This window comes from Euprymna scolopes, chromosome 7 (assembly GCF_053919585.1).
Source record: "Euprymna scolopes isolate OS-2025 chromosome 7, ASM5391958v1, whole genome shotgun sequence".
Classification (NCBI taxonomy): domain Eukaryota; kingdom Metazoa; phylum Mollusca; class Cephalopoda; order Sepiida; family Sepiolidae; genus Euprymna; species Euprymna scolopes.
In genome coordinates this window covers 112,582,256-112,601,625 of record NC_136488.1, presented here as the reverse complement: position 1 = coordinate 112,601,625, position 19,370 = coordinate 112,582,256, and the positions used below count along the sequence as shown (strand labels likewise).

General features: G+C 32.7%; 1 protein-coding gene across 2 annotated transcripts in view; it reads left to right on the top strand.

The window, feature by feature from the left end:
* LOC145279891 (F-box only protein 16-like) overlaps window positions 1–19,087 on the top strand; it is a 192,935-nt gene extending 173,848 nt beyond the window's left edge. For both annotated transcript variants that reach the window (XM_080131367.1, XM_080131366.1), the window contains 2 exons: window positions 9,248–9,455; window positions 18,848–19,087. In XM_080131367.1, coding sequence (XP_079987493.1) covers window positions 9,248–9,455; window positions 18,848–18,921 — 282 coding nt within the window. In that variant the 3' untranslated portion in view covers window positions 18,922–19,087. The remainder of the gene's footprint in view (window positions 1–9,247; window positions 9,456–18,847) is intronic.
* The last annotated feature ends 283 nt before the right edge of the window (window positions 19,088–19,370 follow it).

Genomic DNA, 19,370 nt, shown 5'->3' with positions numbered 1-19,370 from the left:
TACAGTGATCAAAAGGACAATATCATAGTAATCGTTAGTAGTGTAAATTTGGTAAATTGGATTAATTAAGGGCAATGGCTCATCAAGAACTTGTTTATATTGGACTTGAAGACAACCATATTGTAGTCAGCTGAAAAGCAAGCAAATGGAAGACAGTTCCACAGGCATGCAGTTCTAAGAAAGAAACTTTGTTCATGGAATCTACGTTTAGGTTTAGGCACAGATAAAGCGTGTGGGAAATTATTGATAGTGTTTTCAGCTAGACGAGTGTTTCTAGTGAAAGTTTGGTGAACGGGGACCATAGAATGAGCTCCAATAATGATAAAATATGAAAATAACGATAAAGCAGAGACATACTCGCAACATCCATTTTGTGAAAAACAGGTTGCAGGGAAGAGAAATGGGCATCCCTTACGAGGCTACAAAATCTATTTTGAACTCTATCAATGTAGGACAAGTCCTTTCTAGCAGCTCCTGCCCTGATGTGGCAACAGTACTCCATCCTTGGACATACCTGCTCTTATATAGGCAGAGAATTACATCAGCAATGAGATATCTACTGGTTTGATAGAAGGATCCCACCATTTTTCCAGCGACCTTGGCAACGGATTTGATGTACGTGTTCCATTTCAGATCAGGAGTAAAGGTCAAGCCCAGAAGCTTGTCAAAACATGGAGCCTCCCAAAACGAGAGCCATTCATTTCAATTGATGCCAGATGAGAATCAGAGCGTTGATGATGTAAAAATAGAAGCTTGGTTTTAGATGCATTAAAAGTAACCGACCACCTGTTTCCCCATTTTATGACGTGCTCAAGATCAAAGGAGAGAGAATCAGAGAGAACTTGGTCATTTACAGTCTTTGATGTGCTATCATAAATGGTAGTGGCATTAGCATAAATGTCTATAAATGATGTAAGAATGTGATTTGGGAGATAATTTTTTTTTTTTTTGTTTTATTACATTTTCACCCCAAACAAGGCAAATTGCCACTTTGGTGTAGGGGGCTACTATCAGGGGCAACAACTACTGGGGTACTATGTAGGGATTTGGGCAGCAAGATGTTCATTCACGTTACACTTGAACTTCTGCACGTCAGTACTGTTGGGGAAGCAGGGACCTGGAATGGAATTCCAGAGTCTAGCGGTTCTGGGGAAGAAACTATTGGAGTAAAAAGATATTTTACATCTAGGGATCTCTACAGTGTGGGGGTGGGATTTAGCATCCTGTCAGGTTTGTTGAGGGTGCTCACATCGTGGGGGCACAAGTGATTGCAGTTCGTCAGAGCATTCACCACTAAAATACTTGTAGAAAAGGCAGAGGGATGCAACATTTCGTCGATGGGAGAGAGGCTGAAGCTTAGATGCCAGTTCAGGGCGTATCAGGTTTGCGACTCTCTTTTGAACCCTGTCAAGGAGCGAGAGACTAGTAGCAGATGCACCAGCCCAGATGTGACAGCAATACTCCATACATGGGCGAATGGTGGTCTTCTTTCGGGTGTTAGTAGTTTTCTAGCACGGTAGAGAGAGCCCACCTTTCTTGCAGCGGCCCTGGCAATGCCTTCAATGTAATTGTTCCACTCATGTTTCCTGTGAACATTAGGCCAAGGAGTTTGAAAGATGTACTCTCAGATAAAGAGTCGTTGGCCATTGCTATAGGTGGTAGAGAGGGTTTCTTGTAATTATTGAATGAAACTAGTTTAGTCTTGGCAGCATTGAATGCGACCAACCACTTTTGTCCCCATTCCACCACAGATTGGAGGTCTTCCTCTAGTGTTTCTGCCATTTCTTTAGAAATGTGTTCATTCGTCTTCCTGTCGTGCCTGCCATAGAGTGTAGTGTCATCAGCATATATACCCATCTCAGAGGCAATTTTGTCGGGGAGGTCATTTATGAATATCAGGAACAATAGAGGTTCAAGGATAGAACCCTGGGGCACCCCCGCATTTATATCATATTGTTTAGATGTACGACCGTCGAGGACAACCTGGATTTTTCTCTTATCTAAGAAGGATTTAATTATGTTAAGTATTCTACCAGTGATACCGTATGATCTAATTTTCCTGAGGAGACCCTCATGCCATACCCTGTCAAAAGCCTTAGATATATCTAGAGCTACCGCTCTGGCCTCCCCCGCTTTGTCCAGTGAATGGTATATACGTTCAGAGATCACAGTTAGGATGTCTGCTGTGGAACGGGCTTGTCTAAATCCATATTGTTTGTCAGTCAGAAGTTTAGCATCTGTAAGGTGCCGGACTAGAGCATGGTTAATTAAGGTCTCAAATATTTTGGCAAAAAGTGGGAGGAGGCTAATGGGGCGATAATTTGATGGGTCAGTCCTTTCGCCAGAATTCTTGAATACTGGTACAACAGAAGCAGTTTTCCAACAGCCCGGAAAGCAAGCTTCATTAAGGCATTTGTTGTAGAGTTTGGAGAGAACTAGAGCTACTTCGGCTGAGCACTTTTTTAATAGCACAGCTGGGATAAGATCGGGTCCACATGCTTTTGAAATGTCAAGGTTTTTTATGATAGCATGCACCTGAGCAGGGGTGGTTTTCAGATCGTCTAGCGTGGCATCTGTCTGCATAGGAAAGTCAGGTAGGGGGTGGTTGGAAGGGTCCAGTGTGGAGTTTGAGGCAAACCGACTGGCAAGCATGTTAGCCTTGTCGGTTGCTGAGGAGACAACCTCGTGATTGTTGGTTAGTGGGGGAATTGTTGATTGCCCATTATTTACTACACTGTTGTAGATTTTCCAGAAGTCTTCAGTTCCTAGTTTTTGTGCTTCGATGCGCTTTTTAGTGGTTTCCATAAATTCTCTCTTAGCTGTCGCTATTTCTTTCTTAACGTTATTTCTAGCTTCTATATACTTCAGTCTGTTTGAACTGGACTTATGTCGGTTAAACCTACGGTATGCATGCTGCTTTTGAGCAATGGCAGTTGTGCAAGTCGACGTAAACCATTGGAGAGAGTGGGACTTACTATAAAATTTCCGCATGGGAACATGCGCTTCGATTGCAGTTTTGAACCAGTCAGTGGTCTCGTTTGCACACTGTTCAGCAGGGAGAGAAAAAATATTTCTCCATGGGGCATCTCTGATTAGTTCCCTGATGGCTTCCCAGTCAGCCTTTTTATAATATCTCGTTGTTTTGAGCACTTGTTCTTCAGTTTTGGGTCTAGAGTTTAGGGCGATTTCAACCATTATCATGCATGATCAGCGTTCCCGAGTGGGCTGTGGGCCTTTGTTATGCAGTCATCGGGAACTGTGGTCAAAAACAGATCTAGAAGTGATGCGTGTTGTTCTTCCTGGTCAGGGAAACGGGTTGGAAACGTAACAATTTGTAATAGAGAGTGAGATATAGAGAAGCTACGAGTTGTGCTGCCCGCTGCATCTGTGTAAGTAGAGAATCCAAGCCAGTTTTTGTGGTGGACATTAAAGTCACCAAATACATGTATTTGTGCGCTAGTGTCGAGGGAGAGTGCCATGTCTATGCTGTCAGAGACTTTGTTTATTATGGTGCAGTCCTGAGTCAAGGGAGAGCGATAGAGAAAATAATAGTAGCTAATATTGTGTTGCATGTTTAGTCTAAAGCACATAAAGGCTTGATCATCTGTTTCTAGGTTTGTTTCTCTAGTCAAGGGAAGGGTATTACGAATGTAAACTCCAAGTCTGTGCATATGTCTGTCAGAGTCCTTACGACAGAGTGGGAGATATCCAGGCATATTAAAGTAGTTAGAAGGGATGGAGGAGTGTAGGTTAGTCTCACTTAGTGCTAAGATATCCGGGGTATTTGTTAAGAGAAATGCTTCAACATCAGCTAAATTAGTTCTAAGCCCACGGATATTTGTGAATGCGAGCCTCAAGGGAGGAGGCAAGTTGAATTTGTTTGTCCCTAAGCCTGGTTTAAGCTTATTTTTAGATTGTACTGTCATCATATTTTTTTTTAAAGAGTTTCGGTTTAGGTAAGGGGGAGCTAAACAAGAGGTTATGCAGAGCATCAGACATGCATCACAAGTAGACCATCAGCTGACCTTTCTCCAATTAGGATTGTGGCCTCAGGAAAGCCCACCAGGGATGAGTGCAGGGTCCCTTTCCATGCGCGTCATGGCACTACAAACAACCTGATATTATTCAACTGTTGATGGAGCAGCCGCTCTAAGCGCTACCAAAGAGTTGGGGCACCTGTACTACCAGTCGGGAACAGCAGCCAGGAACTGTCAATCCGGTACCCTTAACCCATTAGAAGAAGGTCAACCCAATCTAATTGCTCAGGCATATCTCATACTCAAGCACTCCCAAATGTTCAGTTTTAGGGGTGGGGCGTGCTGGGAATGGGGAAAAATGGCGTTCGTTGCCCTAGCCAGGAAACAAGATCTACCACTGGGTGTTTCTGTCGAATCACTGAGATAGTGTCTCTGTGCTTGACTAATAGGCAAAGAAGGAGTATGGAAGCCGGGCGATAGACAGAACTTATCTACTCCTTAAGCAATTTAGGTTTGCAGACCGGTGAATTTGTTTGAGTCACCAGCTCTAGGAAGGTTCTCATCCAACACTGAAGAGGCCTCCCTCCCCTTTGGTTTAGTTTCAGAGTTTTCCTTCTAGACGGATGATCTGGGAAGACCTACTGGGTCCGTCAGCACTGAGAGGGTTTTCTCCGTGCCTAGGTTCTAATCCAGGTATTTCTGCGACCTCGCATGGTTAGTTAATGTTACTGGGTTAGTTTGTGGGGGTTATATCTCTGCTGATTAGTTACACTCCTCAAAGTGATTTAGGGACATTGCTATTTAATTGTTAATGGATAAAGGGGGTGAATGGAGTTCATGCAGTGTAAGCATCTATGATTGTAAGAAGGCTTGTTAGGGAGGAGATAATGTGGTTTTAGTCTTACCCTTTTTATTTATTTTATTTATGTTAGCTTAGGTCTAGGATAATGTTACAGTATGAGTAGGTATTAAGAATTGAGCTACGAGTTGTGCCCAAACTATTTTAGATGATAGGAGGATTAAGATATAAGTGCAATATAGTATGGATAAGACAGCAAGTTTTGAGTCATGCGTAATTAGGTGAATAGATATATGGGCAGGTTTTCAGTAGGTGCGAATAGAGTTGAAGTTGTAGGTATTTTCAAATAAGAGTCATGGGACATTTTGCATAATAAGGAGTGTCGGTTCAATTTCGTATTAATCGTTGCAAAACTCTCGAGGAGACAGTTATGTAATGCAGATCGCTTTGCTTCTGAGTACTTTGGTTGTTAAATACCTGCCTCTGAGTGCTTAGGCTGTTAAATCCCTTACTGGATAGGAATGAGCTGTAATGCATGCCTTAGAGGTAGAAATGTATAGATGCTTAGTGATGGCTATTAAAACAGTTTGCATGTGAGGGTTAGGGGCTGGAAGTTAGCGATTCCACTACAAATGCAGTACAATGTGGGAGTTTAGTGGCGGATAGGTGGAAAGGAGTAGATTGTTAGCATTCAAGAGAAAAGGGGTTATTTATTTACAGATAGATTTCAATTAGGATTTTTGAGTTACAGGTAAGGTTTTGTTTGAAGAAAGGGGGGAAAAAAAATTTTTTTTTTTTTTTTTTTGCATGCAGGTAAGACAAACGCAATCGTCTTGGAGGTAAAATGTATATTAAGATTTCCTAGCTAGCTATTAGGTTTTTCCCTCACAGTTATAGGAACAACTAGTTCATTGGGATTCGGAATTGCAGTGATTAGGGTCAGGCAGAGTGTTGCATCTACTCAGAAAATTAGCCCTAGTATCACAGCTAAGATTATGTATATTGCAGTTACAAATATAGTGATAGTTAAATTATAAGTCAAGTTCAGTGGTTTGGTATGGATATCATGGAGGACACTTTAATACAAGCAAGCGTACGGTGATTGCAGATATTAAGTATACTACTTAAATAAAGTTCTTCTGTCTTCTATAGTAGAAAGAAAGATAAATCCTTGCTCTGTTCGGTATTCTTGCATAGACTATTCGTTTTTCGAGTCGAGTTCTGACCACAAACGGCTCGCATGGAAATAAAGAGTTAAAAACAATTTATACGCATATGTAATTAAAATGCATTAAATAAATAAATTTAAAGAGAAGGTATAAACAGTTGGTAAAAAACTAAAAAAAAATAAAATAAATAAATAAATAAATAAATAAAAATAGAAAACGGCTCGCATGGAAGTAAAGAGTTAAAGATGATATATGCGCATATAGTTAAAATACATTAAATGAATAAAGTTTAAAAAAGCAGTTGCCATTTTGGTGAGATTAGGATTGACTTAATTTCTTTGGTAAGATTAGGATTCACTTAATTTCTTTGGTTCATCACCGCATTGTTGCATTCCTGTGTTTGTTTTACAAGTACTTTCACAGAATGTGCAGTAACAACCTTATTGCACTTGTACCCTCTCTACATCAATATCCTAGACCAGCAGCAAAATCCCGCATCTTCACCGTATAGGTCTCTAAATGATGAAAAACTTTCTATTCTAACCGTGTTTTTCTTCAAACCTTTGAAATTATCAGCTTCCTGTTTCGACGACTGTATTAACATGCAGAAAAATTGAAATGTAATGTGAACAAATATTTTGCTGCATAATTCCTCACTTATGATACCCCTTTAAATTTGGCTCACATTTTATATTTATTCTATTTCATATTTAAGCATGTCACTGTGAGACACCAAAGCAAAATGCTATTTCATGCTTATAAGAAACATTTCCAACTGTTACGCTGTGTAATATGAATATGTTCCATAACAACGTACACGTTGAATAGTAGAGTTTATATTTTATCTGTATATTTATGTACATATAAATGCATGTATGTATATACGTCGTATCATTTAGTTGATCGTCTAGTGTGGATATTTTAACATTTATGCAACAGTTCTAATGGGAAACGATTGACGTGGACGTATCGAAATAGTTGTAGACAAACAGTTCTTTTTAACAGGTGTAAATTACACAACACATACCTGAATTATTTATGAACATTTATTTTCATGATTTCAGCTGACATCTTCAAAGATTACAATGTTTTTACATCTTGGCTGCCTGAGGAAACGCTGCTCCCTGCGTCATGGAGAGTCCAACTCCCTTTGAGTCGTCCGTTCTCTCTGATATCCAGCTAATGACTGACTAGAATCTCCCCAAATCTACATCTCATTACATGTCTCAGACCAACAGCTGATGTAACCTCGATCTAGTTATTTGTTCATGCAAACCAAAAATTATGTTTGCATCTATTTTCACATTTCTTTGTAGCGATATTATTATTTGCTGTCAATCACTTTTTCCCAATCTAATTGTTTATTTTTCTAATCACAATAATAATCGATCCAGCGACTCGCTGTTGCTTGAATCAATTAATAATGATGTTTTGACCCTTGGCCCTGCTTGCCACAGTTAACACAGATACAGTGCTATGATCATAGCCAAAGGGTCACATTACACTCCTTTCACCCTTATTTTCAAAAATGTACGGCATACATTTTCCTATATGCCCTATTCTGTTTTTTTTTCATTAGTGCAATCTCTAGATTTCTGCCTCACCGACTAATGAAAAAGGTCAAGCTCCATCCATAAAAAATAAAATTCCCACCCCCACTTTTTTTCTTTTTCTTTTTTTTTTTTTTTTTTTACACAGTGATCACCACTTATTAAGGCCCGGAAGCCACTCAGGGATAAGGGTTATTTTCAGCCATTTACTAACTCTCCTAATTTTATTCAGACCGAAATAACCCCCCCCACCCTGATCTCATGGCATGTCTCATCTTAAATACCATTCTTACACCCCCACCAGAGTAAGAAAAATCAATTTTTATTTCTTAAAAAAAAATTCCAACTCAGTCCTTTGTAATCGACTGATCTTATGCCCCTTCCTTAGTGTAGGTTACTCCTTCTATGACTGAAGACACCCTCGTCTATTCGTGCCATAATCCATAAAAGCCTCTTTTGTCTGTCCACATCAACAATATCTCATTGACTAAATTACTGACTCTTTATTTCCTTGGGTGTTAATATTTTTAGCCTTACACGCGTCCTTTAATATTTTTTAATTCCCCAATAGGGTATTCTTTACTTACTTAGCTATTACGTATTGGTGATATATCTTACTTTCACCTTCTACTTATCCTGAGTGATTTGCAATATAATGGCGACATCTGCCATTGCCCCTTCTGCCCTTTATACCATGTCAGGGAGTATTTCATTTGTTCCCTGAAGTTGATTATCAACTAGATCTGCCTATGCGGGACAGAATATTTTCTGTTCTGCTATGTCAGAAAAACTTTTTACCAATGTCAGTAACCGTGACTGCCTTCAAGCTTTGTGGAAAACATTGAATTTCCACACCTGAAGCACTCAAATTTGCTCCATGTTGATTCTGGTTACGGCACCAAATCAACGTTTATGTTGTGTTGTTTTGTGGGGTGGGGGGTCATATTGGGACATGTATAATGGGACTCATAATGCACGAATAACGATGGTGATGACAATAGTGAGGGGACTTCATATATAACAGTTCTTATAACACAGAATAATAATGACATTTATATATATTGCATCATGACGATGACTGTGACGATTCTTGAGGACTTCATATTAATACGGACTGGGAGATATGATGCAACAGTTCTTAACACATATAGAGGGGAGGAGATACATTATTATGATGAAGAAGGCACATTACTTGTAAGGGGGCTACACAAAAGTTTGTTTATAGATTGATGTAGATTGATGTAGATTGATGTAGATTTTTAATATCCATAAGCAAATTGAGAAAGACATTCTTAACAAGTGTGCATGGGCTTCGTTAATTTTTCCCTTGGACAAACGGAACTCTTCTAATTGTTTTTTACCTATTTTGTTATTATATCCTCCTTACATCTTACTTATTTGTCTTTGCTCCAGAAAACTGCATTTGTTATTTCTGCATTTTATAGAATTTGGATGAATTCATTATCATCCACGTTTGGTTATTCTTATTTTTATGCATTTCTTTTTAGTTTCATGTCAAAATATTTTTTTAATTTATATATAAAATTTTTTTTAATATATATTACATATTATATATACATACACTAGATATTTTATCTTAAATTTCTTCTATAATTTTGGATTTGTTCTATCAATCTATTGATATTTGATTCGATATAACTTATATAGAGAGAGTGAAAAATCGTATAACAAGGAGAAGAAACTGAACTATATTTATGAATTCATTTCATTGATAATATTTTTATATTTCAGAAGTTAAATTCAACAGATAGAACGTATGATTCTTCTGTCCCTCAATCTAACCACATTAATCCTCAGCTGCACACTGTACCAACCATGATGTCAGAATCAGTTCAATATACTGAGAATCCTGTAGAGTCTGTCAAAAGACCGGCCCCTGTTGTTCAGTATAAGAAGGGACTAAGAGTGCAGTCAGATCGAACACCTCGTGATCCACCCTGTGAGTTTTCTATTTTGTTATTTGTTAGTCATGACAGTATTTCATATCCAGATAATTGTTTAGTACTGGTGCAACCTTTGAGCTGAGTTTTTGTTTGTCTTTTTCTAACTGTTTATGTAAACGACAAAAACATGCCAAAGCATGTATTCAATTAGAAGGCAAGAAACAAAAATAACTAGTTAAATCATAAATTGATTTTATCCTGCAGAACGGTTTCCTGGTAGACAGAATATGAGTTCAACCAAGCTATTAAAACTAAAATAAATTCCATCACAAAACTAGGCAGACAAAATTTTGTCAGGAAAAAAAAAAAACTATTAGCAAAAAGTAAAATAAAATAGAATAAATTTAAAATACAAAATTTCTTATGAAAATCAGTTTCTAATAGTTGTTCCTCATAAAAATCAAATGTTTTCATAAAAATCAAATGTTTTCATAAAATCAAATGTTTTCATAAAAATAAAACTTTTTCATAAAAATAAAATGTTTTCAAAAAATAAAATGTTTAAAAAAAATAAAATGTTTCATAAAATGTTTTCATAAAACAAAATGTTTTCAAAAAATAAAATGTTTTCAAAAAATAAAATGTTTCAAAAAATAAAATGTTTCATAAAATAAAATGTTTTCATAAAATAAAATGTTTTCAAAAAATAAAACGTTTTCATAAAAATAAGTTTCATGACAAAAATGTTTTCATAAAAATAAAGCGTTTTCATAAAAATAAAATGTTTTCTAAAATTAATGTTTTCATAAAAAATAAAATATTTTCATAAAAATAAAAACTTAAAAAAAGAAACATTTTCATAAAAATAAAACTTTCAAAAAAATAAAACGTTTTCATAAAATAAATTTTTTTTCTTAAAATTCAAATGTTTTCATAGAAATATAATGTTTTCATAGAAATATAATGTTTTCATAAATAAAATGTTTTCTTAAATAAAATGTTTTCATAAAAATAAAATGGTTTCATAAAAATAAAACGTTTTCATAAAATAAAACGTTTTTATAAATTAAAATGTTTTCATAAAATATAATATTTTCATAAAAATAAAATGTTTTCAAAACATGAAATTAGTTCATAAAATAAAATGTATTCATAAAAATAAAATGTATTCATAAAAATAAAATGTATTCATAAAATAAAATGTATTCATAAAAAAATGTTTTCATAAAATAAAATGTTTTCATAAATAAAATGTTTTCATAAATAAAATGTTTTCATAAAATAAAATGTTTAAAAAAATAATTAAATAAAATATTTTCATAAAAATATAATGTTTTCATAAAACAAAATATATTCATAAAAAAAAGGTTGTTATCAAGATTACAATGAATAAGTTACGCTAAAATAAATACTATTTTGACTGTGTGGATATTCATTATCAAGTAAAATGTTTTTTTTTCTAATTTAAATTTGTAACACTCTTCACCTAACTAGAGAATCCAAACTAAAGTAAGATGACTAGACCTTAATGTTCTTTAGACTAACTTTACAACATAGTGTTAGTTATATTTTCTCTGCCATTCTCCCTCAACTCAGAACTGTACCCTAATCAATCATGTCTCTGATAGCATAGATGCAGCATTCTCATTAGATGTGAGCCCAAAGGTGTGGCCACCATGCACCTTGTTGAAACCAACAACAGCAGTGCCAACATAACAATTCCAGTCAGCTAAAAGAATAAGTTTTGGTGGCAACTTGCAAATATACTTTGTAGCTGATCATAGAAATGATCTTTCACATCTTCAGGAAATGTGGATTTAATAGACAAAATAATATTTTCTCTGATTATATTTCAATCAACCAGAATGTTGTCTGAAGTTTTGGCAATAAAAACTTATCCTCCTCATCAGGTCAGCATCACTTATTTATATGTCTTCTGTATTTTATCATTACCTATTTATATGTCTTCTGTATTTCATCATCACCTATTTATATGTCTTCTGTATTTTATCATCACCTATTTATATGTCTTCTGTATTTCATCATCACCTATTTATATGTCTTCTGTATTTTATCATCACCTATTTATATGTCTTCTGTATTTTATCATTACCTATTTATATGTCTTCTGTATTTTATCATTACCTATTTATATGTCTTCTGTATTTCATCATCACCTATTTATATGTCTTCTGTATTTAATCATCACCTATTTATATGTCTTCTGTATTTCATCATCACCTATTTATATGTCTTCTGTATTTCATCATCACCTATTTATATGTCTTCTGTATTTAATCATCACCTATTTATATGTCTTCTGTATTTCATCATCACCTATTTATATGTCTTCTGTATTTAATCATCACCTATTTATATGTCTTCTGTATTTTATCATCACCTATTTATATGTCTTCTGTATTTTATCATCACCTATTTATATGTCTTCTGTATTTCATCATCACCTATTTATATGTCTTCTGTATTTCATCATCACCTATTTATATGTCTTCTGTATTTCATCAGCCAATTTGCCATCCAACATTTTCTGTGCGTATTGTTGATGATGATGCTTTTCTATGTAAATGTTCACAAGTAAAAACATTTAAATATGGGGAAAACAAGACTAATGGCGAATCAATATGAAAAAGCTAAAGATGATATCAAAAAAGAATGGTAACAAAAAGAAATGTGATTTTAGTAATTTACATCTTTTTAATTCTGATCATTTTGGTTGTGTGTCGATTAGGAAGATTCAGAAAGTGTGAAATCATCCATTAGTTGACACTACTCCCGGGTCCATTCATATCTGGAGCTGTAGTGCACTGGAGTGGTAATATTGGTTAAACAGAATGTATTATTTTCTTTGAAAAATATTTGCCTATAAAACAAACTAATCTATAAATGCCTATAAAGCAAATTAATTTGTAAATTTCTTGACTGGTTTTCAGGTGGATGCTAACACAGCACTAGTTATCATATATATATATATATATATATATATATATATATATATATACACTAGCAAAGCTACCCGGGGTTCCCGGACGATATATATATATATATATATATATATATATATATATATATATATATATATATATATATATATATATACTAGCTGTACCCGGCCACGCGTTGCTGTGGCTCAGTTTGTTAAAATGGAACACATTCCTCAAGAAAAATTGCATTTTGTTCGTTTATTTACTTTTATTATTTTTTGCAATTTTTTTAATCAATAAAAGTTATTTTTTTCCCCCCAAAAAGATTAATTTTTTACCATAAATGGTTAGGTGAAAGTTTTTTTTTTAGGAAAACTTGCACTTTTTGTTTTTTTTAAAGAAATTTGGCAGTAAACGTTTCTCTTTTAAAACGGAATTTTTATTATAAAAAGAACAGATGAATGCTTTACATGAACACTGTAAATAGTTATGTGAATATAGAGAAAAGTTTGATTTTTTTTTTCATGAGAATGTACAATTTATTATTTTTTTTTAACAGATGTTCAGAAAATAAACAGAAAAATACTTCCATCATTAATTATGCAGAAAAATAAATAAAATGTTGATTTAGTGTTTCAACATGATGCTTATAAATTACGATAAAACTTGCTGAGTATGCACTGTTTTACGGTTGTTGTAAAAATGGAACGGAAACTTAAATTTCACTCCGTTTTAATCTTTCTTACTTTTTTAATTGTGCCCCCCCCCAAACGAATATAATCAAAACAGTAAGATTCAACAATTGTACTTTATGTATATAAAACACGAAATATTTCAAAAAAAAAAAAAAAAAAAAGTTAATAACGAAAGGGAAATAATTCCATTTTTAAACGAAACAGTCAGTTTGGTATATCTTTTTGTTATTTTTACATAAGTTACCAGCTTACCATTCACATCGGAAATGTCGACATTTATAGGTTGTCGGGTACGTTTACAACGAATAAACACTCCAATCTAGTAGATGTATCAGAATTTTTGTAGGAATTTTTGACACCCCTATCACGAAACTGCGAATAAAATATAAAAACTCGTAATTTCTCTTTTAAAAGTGGGTTGTTTATTTTCTTTATGGATTATACTTCCAAAATAAACTATTAAAATTGTTTTAAAAGTAATAGAAATATTTTTTTATTTTTTAAAAAACAGTAATGAATTTTACGAACTCAATATTTTTCAATTTTTAAACTTTATAAATCTATCAAAATTTTTCTATTGATTCTATTTTTACGATATTTTCAGGATCAATGTGAAATTTTATGCTCTTTCCAGTAAACCGTAATTATGTAATATTTTAGACAAACGTTTTTTTTTACATTCACGTCCCCCCCCATTTTCAAGTGTCTATTAAAAAGTAAATAATTCATTTACACACCAAAGTTTTATATATCACAAATTGAAGAGAAAAGGTCAATAAATAATATATTCAAATTTAAAACAAAAAAAGTAGTGTTTTTTAGAAATTTACCTGTAAAGTTCGAAGTTTTTTTTTAAAAAACACGTTGTTTTTTTTGTTTTTTTTTTTAATGAAACGTTGGTTCTTGCTCCTTTAATTGAAAAATATTAGTGCTTGAATTACATTTTTCGAGTAGTTATAAGCTTGGAAAGACAGGGGGGTTGAATAATTCACGCCTCCCATTTTGAAATGCCTATTAAAAAATAAATAATATACTCACCAAAGTGTTATATATCAGAAGTTGAAGAGAAAAGGTAAATAAATAATATATTCCAATTAAAAACAAAAAAAGTAGTGTTTTTAGAAATTTACCTGTAAAGTCCGAAGTTTAAAACCTTTTTTTTTTTTTTTTAAAAAAACACGTTGTTTTTTTTTTCTTTTTTCAAATGAAACCTTGGTCCTTGCTCCTTTAATTGAAAAAAATTAGTGCTTGAGTTACATTTTTCGAGGAGTTATAAGCTCGGAAAGACGGGGTGGAATTATTCACTATTTTTCACGAAATTTCTGATACACCTACCAATCTACCCATGTTAGAACGGCTTTTGGAATAGACACCCCTACCCTTGCCAGCATACCCGAAAAGCTATAAAAGTTCACGTGTCGAATGTGAACGATGAGTTGGACGTAATGTAAAAATGTACCGACTTTAAAAGGGAACGAAATTCAAATTTCCGTTCCATTTTTACAACAACCGTAAAGCAGAGCATTCTATGCAAATTTTTACCTAACTTACTGTATTAATTCTATTTCTTTTAAGCAAAAAAAAAAGAAAAAAAAAGAATATTTATGTTTGGCTATAAATTCCTAAACTCATTTCACCCTAAATAATTTAGATGACTGAAATAGGAATCTAATTGAATTTTTTATTTCCTGATAGTATGTGAGAAATTTATTTTTCTTTGAATTCATTAATACGGACTTTAGGGGCTTTTTTTCGGAATGCTCCTGTAAAAATTATTTTTTATTGTTACAAATTACGATGCTTTATTTATATAAAAAAGCAAAAATAAATTCTTGCGTTTTTTATTTACTACTGAAAACCATCACTTTAGTAAAGGTATTTTTTGTTTAACCAAAATAAAACATTTTCAATAAGAGTTAAGTAAATATAATTAGTTCGTTATATTCTGCGATCATTATTTGATAAATACTGAAATTTTCATTAAAATTGGTTAATTTCCTGATTTTTAGTGAATTTTTAAGTAAAGGGAAGGGTCAAAATGTTTATACACTTTGAGCGTCGGCATTCATTGTATTGTTCCTACCATTTTTCGATGAATATTTGATAGCAAAGCGACCACGTGCGGTTAATTTAAATCAAATTTCAATCACATGGTTACATTATCAATAATCATGTGATTAAACCCATTGAAAATTTACCGATATTGCAAACACATTATGTTTACATTAAGCCTGTGAGACCAAAATATCCTTTTCTGACATTTAAAAAACCCCGCGAGGTCAGGAGAAAGAAATGTCCAGAAAATCGCTAGATTTTTAACTTTTATCATCTGAAATTTTTAAAAATCGCTAATTCACCCCCCCCCCTCCAAAAAAAAACCCTCCATATTTTAACTTCCTACACTAAAAAAATTATAAATATAGTATATTCAATATATAAAATGTTCCGTGTTTTCTTACTATATGTTTCTGGAATTATATTGAAGCGGTTAGCTCCCCAGAAGGCTTATATATTTTATCAGCTAGTTTTACCTGTTGTTTTCAGAGAGGGTATTTTTTTTTTTAATTTTCTTTTTTGCAAGAAACAAATCATAAACTCAAACTTTTTATAATAAAAGTTAAATTGAAATATACTGCAAATTAAACATCACAATAATGGTGCAGCATATTTTGAAATTAGAAAAATAAAAAAAAACAAAAAAAACTTTTTTTTAGCATGTTAAAAGTATTTAGGTTGGTAGATAATTAAATTCTACTGTACTGGTATAAGTTTTTTTTGTTTGTTTGTTTTTGCTGTTGTTTCTTGCTTTTTACAATTTTCGATTAAATACTTCTAAATTAAGCGGGATTGCTTAGATCATATTTTAAAATAAACTTCGGAGGTTGGAATACCTCCCCACCGAAAATGTACTTGGAAAAATCGATTTTGTAGCGAGATTTTAGAATGGTTAGCCGAAAAAAGTGAAAAACAAAACAAATAATCAATAAATAATTGTTACCAAAGGCAATAAATGCTACTTTTTTTTTACTTACATGAATGAGTTTATTTTATGTTTTAAAGTATTTTCAAGCGCTTTTCTTTATTTTTTAATCTAAAATTGTGGGTGTGTGGGTGCGAAATATCTCCAGATTTTCTAGAATTCCCCGCTAGATTGTAAACGAAATCTCCAGATCTAGCAGGAAAACCGCTAAATTGGAAACACTGGTCACGTGACAGGAAGCGGTAATAAATAATAAATAAATAATTGTCCCTAAATAAAAAAATGGCCTATCGGTACAAAGAAAACCACCTATTTATCATAGAAAAATTAAGTATAATGTCATAATTAAAAAGAAATATATAAAAACACACATGGATATAGTAAACCAAAACGTGGAAGCCATCCGTCCAGTGGTTTTTAGACTATTAATTGCGAACGAACCAAGAGTTACATTTTTGTATATATATATATATATATATATATATATATATATATATATATATATATATATATAATTATAAAACTCAAATGACCTTGTAACCCACTTTTCGGTTTACGACATCCGGTTGTGCATGCGCGTATGACCTGCACACTGAAATATTAACGTTATTATTTCGAAATTATTATTTAACATGGGAAGAGTAGGGTTTAAAATAAACAAAAAACAAAAGAACAATTGGAACGCTGAAATATTAACCTTATTATTTCGAAATTATTATCTAACATGGGAAGAGTGGGGTTTAAAATAACTTAAACGTAATAAGGAAATGAATGATGTAAAAAAAAAAAAAGCAGATATATCAAAATTTGAATTTAACTATAATAAGTATTATGGTATCTGTTCAGTGCACATTCACCTAAAAGTATGGCCAACCACTTATAATTCAGTAACTGTAAATGTTTTTTTTCAAAAATAATCAATTATAATAAACAGAACAAATCATAGAAATCTATCTATATTCTTTTTTCATTTTAATATACTTTCATAGAAATGTTTCTGTTATTTAAAAAAAAAAAAAACTATTTTCTTTACGTCACAAGTGTCACGCTCATATGAATTCTATAGCTAATATAACATATTGACCCAACGTGTCATGGGTAGTCTAGTATATATATATATATATATATATATATATATATATATATATATATATATATATATATATATATGATAACTAGTGCCATGTCAGCATCCACCTGAAAACCAGTCAAGAAATTTACAAATTAATTTGTTCTATAGATTAGTTTGTTTCATAGGCAAATATTTTTTAAAAGAAAATAATACATTCTATTTAACCAATACTATATATATATATATATATATATATATATATATATATATATATATACTAGCAAGGTTACCCGGCATAGCAAGGACAATATATATATATATATATATATATATATATATATATATATATATATATATATATATATATATATATATATATGGTCCAGGCAATGCCGAGTAGCCTTGCTAGTGTATATACATATGAAAAGAAAATAAAGTTGTGTTTGACTACACTTGCTTTTTTTAGGATATATATTTTTTTTTTAAATAGTATAATAATACATATTAATTTTTCTCCTCTTGGACAATGCGGCTTTTTAAAATGCTAGCTCTATCAAAAATACTGAGCACTCTTACCAGATATAATATTGTACTCTTACAACCTCTTATAACGCTGTATAGATTTTCTTGTATACAATTGTTTAACAAAACACAGTGACATTGTTTTTTCTGGACAACATACCCTTTAAACATACCTGCTCTACCCAGAATGTTGAGCAATCTGGATTGACTAACTTATATTCCTTAACATATATAATGATGTACTGTTCTTATTTTGGTTCGCAGGCAACACCAAGGATTTTGTCTAATATGTAAAAAACAAACTCCCAACAAAAACTCATCCGCTAACCCTCACTGAATGAATATAAATATTTTATTGTAAATACCTATATCATATAGACTTCATACTTTTAAAATTTTTATGGTATATGGATGGTGGGAGTTGAAATTCAGGTATTGTCCCATGGAGGTTGGTTTTCAATATATGGATGACACAAAACTCTGTTTAGTGTGGGTCATCATTAACACATCCAGGAAAGATAGTTTGTTGGCATGTTCCTTTTCCATGGTAAACTGGATAGATGAGTTGATAGAGTTCAGTAAAATTTGAACATTCTCCTGTCGGGGCCAGAGTATGAATGTATCATCCACATATCATTGCCACATTGTTGCTTTCAATGGGTTTGATCCTATTGCCAGTTCCTCAATGTGTTGAACAGTACTGAGGATAATGAAGATCCCATTGCGAGGCCGTGTTGGTATATGTCAGATGCCACCATGGAGTATGTAGATTTTACGCAACGGGATAGCATCTCTATTTTGTTGTCAATTGGCATTCATGTATCCATCTCCCATTATGGGAGAAAGTGTAAAAAAAAAAAAAAAAGAAGCAGTGCATATGCTGAGTAGTAACACTCTTTTAAGCCACCTCAGCATTGGATTCAATAGTATATGGGAACCGTTTGTACAAGCTCACATTAACCATATTAACCATAATAATGATAAGAAAAATATCATTTCATAAGTATAAGAATCTACAACATATATAGAGCTTTATTATAAATTTATGGCTAATCACATGCACTAACAACCCAGATGAACCTTAAGGTTGTGAGGACAATCGTTTGAAGAAAAAACAATGTAAATAGAATCATGCCTATTAAGGCTAAGATGGCAGAGGTCTATTAGTTTGGGCAATATTAACTTGTCTAGATTATGACGATGATTTACCATGTTTCTTTTTTTTTCTTTGTTGCAGCCACTGCATTATTTCCTTCTCAACCTTGGACGATTCCAGTCAGTGGTGATGACAACACAGATTCTGATTCATGACAATCCAAGTGATATATTGGCCATAGCCTAAAAGCAAACATTCCATTATTTAACAACCAGAATTACAAAATAGTGCCTTATTTTTCTAAACAAGAAATTTATAAGATTTAGTTGTACATCTTTAAATTGTATTTATCTATGAATAAATCATCAAAGTTAAGACACACACATGCATAATGCTAAGTTCTGGCCAACATGCCATTAAATACTGTTGCTAACAGTCTTGCTTAGGTATAAATATATCTTAATTTACTTCTTTTAATCTGGTTGGTTTGTTGGTTGCATCATTTTAAATATTCAGATTACAGTTTACTTATTTTGTTTTCTTTTGTTTGTAGGTTCTGAATCTTGTGACTGGTAGAGCAATCATCCTCCATTTGATATATATGAGTTAAATCACAGATTAGATAATCAAATAAATTATTGTCTTATCAATATTACAGTGGGAT